Below are 5,734 nucleotides of genomic sequence, written 5' to 3'. Positions count from 1 at the left end.
TTGCATTAGAGTCTCACAGTATTCACTCTCTAACGGGATATTGAAAGATGAGAGAATTGCCTACAATACACAAAAAAGGATCTCTGGTTGAGAGAGGGAAGGTATTTTAAATTGAATGGAGTATAGACAATCTCATTATAACTTGACCCAATCCATTACCATCAATGTTTCTAGTAAGAGTAAGTATGAGGCAAAATAATATTACAACAATTTTGCTTAGCTGGTTTCTTATTCCTGTTGTAGTGTACTGACTAATCATTATCAACATGTCTTGGCCATGGCATTTGCTGTGAAGGAAATCAATAAAAACCTCCAGATTTTACCCAATGTCACTCTGGGCTTCCACATCTGGAACAGCTACTTCAATTCAAGAGAGACCTATCGTGCCACAGTAGAACTTCTCTCGACAAAGAACAGATTTGTCCCCAACTACAAGTGTGACTTCCAGAACAGTCTTATAGCAGTCATTGGAGGACTCGAAGCTGAAACTTCCCTCCTCATAGCAAGTGTGTTAGCTATCTACAAGATTCCACAGGTAGGCTGGGTATGCAGAATATGACCTCCCACATCATATTTTGCAGACTTACATGATTGAAAGATCCACCATATAAAAAAGCAAATTTAAGAAAATAATAGAGTATTTAAAGGAAGAATCATTGGTTCTAAACACACACGTCTTAAATTCAGAAATAGGGCCTTTCCATTCCAACAAATCACTTCAGTTCATCTAAATGGGTAGCTGTGATCATCATAAAGCTGTCACTGCACTCCTGTTATATTTTGCCGCTACAGGGTAACTGCATTTATGACAGAATAACCTTTCATAGTAATAAAACTAAATTCATCAGATGTATCCATCTAGCTCCATGCCTTTCACATTCCAAGCAAATGAAACTATTTCCATCCCTTATTCATAAAGTACCACAAAATGAAGCATAGATCTGTCTTTGATTGTTTGCTAGAGATCCAACTGGAAAGTGGGCACTACTCTTTAACACAGACAGAGGTATTTTGAAACCTATTCAATCTCATTCTCTGAATTTCCCTTCCAATGTTTAATTCCTATAGCTCATCTATGGCACTGCTTCAGTAATGAATGAAATATCACCAGGCCTTTCAACCTACTGTATGGCCCCAAATGAAGTCAAACAATACAAGGGGATTCTCCACTTAATTCTGCATTTCAGGTGGACGTGGATTGGGATCATTGTTGTGGATGACGAATGTGGAGAAAGATTTCAGCAAGCCCTGATTCCTCTGTTTTTTTGGAATGGCATCTGTTTGGCCTTCATAGAAAAAATCCTACAGGTCACAAGCATAGATTATTATTTTACTGTGATGCAAGAGGGACTGCAAATATTTGAAGTTGTAATGGAGAGTAAAGCCAATGCAGTTGTCCTTTATGGAGACACTGACACTGTCTCATATATGAGATGGTGTATAAAATTGTCAGAGACAGAATTCACAACTGCAAAGTTTAAAGGGAAAGTATATATTACGACCATTCAGATGGATTTTGTGTCCTATTATTTTCAAAGAAATTGGGACAAACAGATCCTTCATGGTGCTATATCCTTCACAGTTCATGCCAATCAACCACCAGGGTTTCAGCGATTTCTTCAGAACAGAAAGCCTCATATGAGTGAAGGAGATGGCTTCATCAGGGATTTCTGGGAGCAGGCATTCCTCTGTCATTTCTCAGATTCACCACTGGGGAAGGAGTTTGGGAAAAATTGCACTGGACAGGAGAAACTGGAGAGCCTTCCGGCAGATATCTTTGATATGAGGCTGACTGGCCCCAGCTACAGTGTCTACAATGCTGTCTATGCTGTTGCACATTCTTTACATGCCCTGCTTTCATCCTGTAATGGACACCAAAGGATGATGGAAAAAAAGCAATGTAACTTCTTCAGTCAACCACCATGGCAGGTAAATATCTTAGGTAGAAAGAAAACCATGTATCTGGGGACTGGAAGAGGATACAATATGTACAGCCTACTATATCTTCAGAAACCATTTCTGAATTCATCTTCTTCCATTCTTTGTTGACTGTTAGCCAAATTGCCATGGATTGTTAATAACTTTGGGGATTTATTATATTATAAATGGCAATTGGCAAATAAGGGAGCAATCACCTATATATACAGGGGTCCTGCTTCTTCCAGAAACACCAGAAATAGATGCAGAGACCAACTTCAAAATGAAATGGTTTCTTTACTGATGATAGCTCACAAGCATACAATTTCTCAAACACGCTCACAATTACACAGATCTAGGAAAATTAGATAGAAAAGTATAGCAACATTTGCATGAGCAGGATGTCTTGTTGAGGGGCAATATTTACCTTTCCTAAGCATGATGATGCAATCCACAGGAAAAATAAGGGAGACTAAGAGGAACAGGGGTCGTATTCTGGACCAGCGGAACACGTGGAGACTCTGGCTGTGCAAACCAAGAGTCATGGAGGTAGGGTGGGTTTAGAGGTAAGGAGAGAGAGAGAAAGAGAGCAGAAGGCCGGGCCAGCTCTTTTATGAGGGGGGCTTGAGTGTGGGCTATACTGATCACCTCACCTGGCAAATCCCCTTCTGGTCTGTCCCCAAAACATGCTAGCTGGAACTGGTTTCAGGGGAGGGGGACTAGGTATTGGGCAATATTGAGTTCTAGTTACTCTGGGCAGTGGCACCTTAGTGATGACTAATGCAGCCAAAGTCATTGTATATGTCAGTCCCTTGATTAACTTATGGCTGCGAGGCTTCTTGTTAGGCGAGGCTGGGTGGGGTGAGGGAAGAAGGTTGCCTGCGTGACAATGAAGGCATTCTTCATGGAGGTTGGATTCCAAGTTTCTGGTCTTTTGCCTTGGCATAGCATTTGTTTAAACCAGCATTGGTTGATGGCTTCATGGTGCTTCACGTGGCTAGGGGACTGGTCCAGGTAACCACAGGAGCCATTGGCACATCATCTCAGGGGAAGACTTTTCCTCTGCTGGAGTGTGTCTGCAGCTAGCATCACTTCAGGGTTACCACGCAGTTCAGTCCCTCTTTACACACTGGTTGCACAGTCCAGATTTTATCACTTATGAACTTTGAGTCCATAAGAGCACAATAAGCACCTTGTAGGGCAACAGGACCCATTCAGCTAAAAATGCCACAGTTCTTCATGCTTCAGCCTTGTTCACAGTTCACTATCTCAATGAGAGCAGAATGCTGAGTGTCACTTGAAATAAACTGCATACTTCAAATATGATGGTCAAACGATACAAACACTTGCATGGATTTACTTGTAGCTTATTTTCTATGTTTTCTTGAGTTTGAGGTAGAGAACAGCTTAGAGAGAAGTGGCAGATGTATGCAGAATCAAAGAGAAAATGGGAGCTATGTATATAAACATAATGTGGGAAGGGGGATGTGGTGCGAAAGGAAATTCAGTAAGATGGATGGAAACTGGTTACATCCAACTATATATCCAAATCATCCCCCCCCAGGAGTGTATTTAATCACTGTGGGGAAATGGTCATGCAGGTCTCATTTCTGCCATTGAAAGAACCCTGTACTTCCTCAGGCAGACCAGGTCTCTGATCTGTAAAGCCCCTCTCCACTTTCTCCTAGAGGAACCGACTTATCTTGGGGTGCCACCCTTTATTCATTAAAGATATTCCCTGCTGAAGGATTAGTATTCCAGCACTTTTAGTTGGGTTGATGCTTAAAGGCTCTGCCTTGCTACCATAATTTCTGCTTTGTTCACATTAGCCAATTCATGGAAATACAAACAGACTTGAAACCCACCTACAGCCTGCTCCCGTTATTTCTCCTTGATAAGCATGACTGAATAGGGAGAAGGTGGGTACATAGATCAATCTACTCCAATTCAGCATGCTAAGAAATTGAATTAAGATATGAGTGCAGGCATTTTTTTTGAAACAACAATGGAATAAGCAAAGGTCAAAAGAGAGTAATTCAAATGCAGTCCTCTCTTCGGACAGCGCTGGCTCTTCGGCTTTGAAACGGAGATGAGCACCGCAACCCTAGAGTCAGATTCGACTGGCTTTCGAGCAAGGGAACCTTTACCTTTACTTTAACGCTAATACTGTGGTGATGGGAAATGTCATCAAGAAACAGCTAACTTGCAGTTAACACTGCAGGATTTTTAGGGAAATTTTTTTTTGGGAAAGAGGTTCAGACATGGTTTGTCATTGCTAGCCTCTGCATAACAACCCTGGAGCTTCTGGGTAGTCTCCCATCCAAGTTCTTATCAGGTCTGACCCTGCAGACATTCTGAGTTCTAAAAAGATCAGGCTAGCCTGAGCCACCTATTCTGTATATATCCTATAAAATGAATAGAATAAGGATAGCTTATTTATTCTTAGAGTTGCAAGTTTCAGAAATGATCCTCTTTTTTTTGGGTCTCAGTTTGGGGTTTCTCCCATTCATTCAGTACTGCATGGTAATGCAGACATTGCAAAGGAGTTCCAGTGTGAGAAAATGTCTAGTAAGAAGGCCAGCTGGCTAAAAGAAGCCAGAGAGGAAGGAGAACTGTTTCCTCATGTTGAAGGGTTTTGAAAGCTTTGCATTGCCCACCCAGTCCAGTCATTGCTTTTCTTTTCCCACCCAAAGAGTAAGGTCTTGATTCCATTTGTTCTCCCAAGCTCTGTGTCTTCAGTGTGATCTTTCTATCTTCCATTCTTCCTGGGTTAGGACAATATTCCTATCTATGGAGGTGGATGGCTCTGGTGCTGGGAGATGAGTCATACGTATCCCACTTTCCCCTTGTCTACCTTCTAGTTTGTAAAAGGATTTTTGTACCCTCTGAACTTTTTCAGAGTGCAGAGACATTCTTGTTAATTTTGATGTAAATTTGAGGGTGTAAGGCATTTCTTCATAATCATTAATTAGTATTGTCTGAGGAAGAGAATTCCAGTTATAGTCTCAGTCTTTGTGGGACTAATTCTATCAAAATGTCAGTACTGAATTAGGAATTTGGGGATTGCATTTTACCATGCTTCTCACCTAGGGGTGAACTTCCCACAAGTTCAAAGAATACTTGCTCTTCAGGAAGAACCCAATGTTGAGGGTTCATTTCCTTTGAAATCTCCCAACCTATGGAGGGCAACAAAATTCCTTTTGAAATTAATACATACAAAAAAGAACAGAAGAAAATCTGAATGTGTGTGATAACTACAATAAAATCATATATCAAAAAATAATTTTAAATGGTCAGATGAAAGGAATTTAATAGGCTTCTTTTTAGGAATATTGCATTAAGAAGCAAGTATTAGCATGTACATTGCGTCTCAATGAACAGTTGAGCTAAGTTTGTTCTTCCCTGTTCAATCTAGCTTCACCGCTTTCTGAAAAGTCTGTCATTTAACAACAGTGCTGGGGAGAAAATTTCATTTGATACTAGTGGAGAAGTCACAAGAGGGTATGATATTACCAACTGGCTTGTTTTCCCAAATCAATCTTTTTTTAAAGTGAAAATTGGAGAGGTTCATCCAGAAGCTCCTGCAGACCAAATGCTAACCATTAATGAAGATGACATCACATGGAACAGCTACTTTGAACAGGTAGGAGAGGACTACACAATCAACAAAACTTCCAATAAAGAAAAGATCTTATGCTAACATGCACTGTGGTGCTTCACTTGAAAACAGACAAAAAAAATAGCCATTGTGGGATAATTTGGAGCAGGCACGGATGGGTTTAGGGTCTTCATCCCCTCTTTTCTCTAAGCGCCCTCT

At 40.7% G+C, this 5,734-nt stretch overlaps 1 protein-coding gene across 1 annotated transcript in view; it reads left to right on the top strand.

Moving 5' to 3' along the window:
* Positions 1–277: 277 nt before the first annotated feature.
* Positions 278–5,734, top strand: part of LOC107122970 (vomeronasal type-2 receptor 26-like) — a 9,766-nt gene continuing 4,309 nt past the window's right edge. The window contains exons 1-3 of the mRNA XM_015426122.1: positions 278–535; positions 1,069–1,929; positions 5,333–5,560. Of these exons, the coding sequence (XP_015281608.1) occupies positions 278–535; positions 1,069–1,929; positions 5,333–5,560 (1,347 nt within the window). The remainder of the gene's footprint in view (positions 536–1,068; positions 1,930–5,332; positions 5,561–5,734) is intronic.

The sequence above is a fragment of the Gekko japonicus genome, unplaced genomic scaffold (assembly GCF_001447785.1).
Source record: "Gekko japonicus isolate JY-2015 unplaced genomic scaffold, Gekko_japonicus_V1.1 scaffold171, whole genome shotgun sequence".
NCBI classification, from domain to species: Eukaryota; Metazoa; Chordata; class Lepidosauria; order Squamata; family Gekkonidae; genus Gekko; species Gekko japonicus.
Note: the sequence above shows the minus strand (reverse complement) of the source record. Positions and strands in the feature narration are given on the sequence as shown.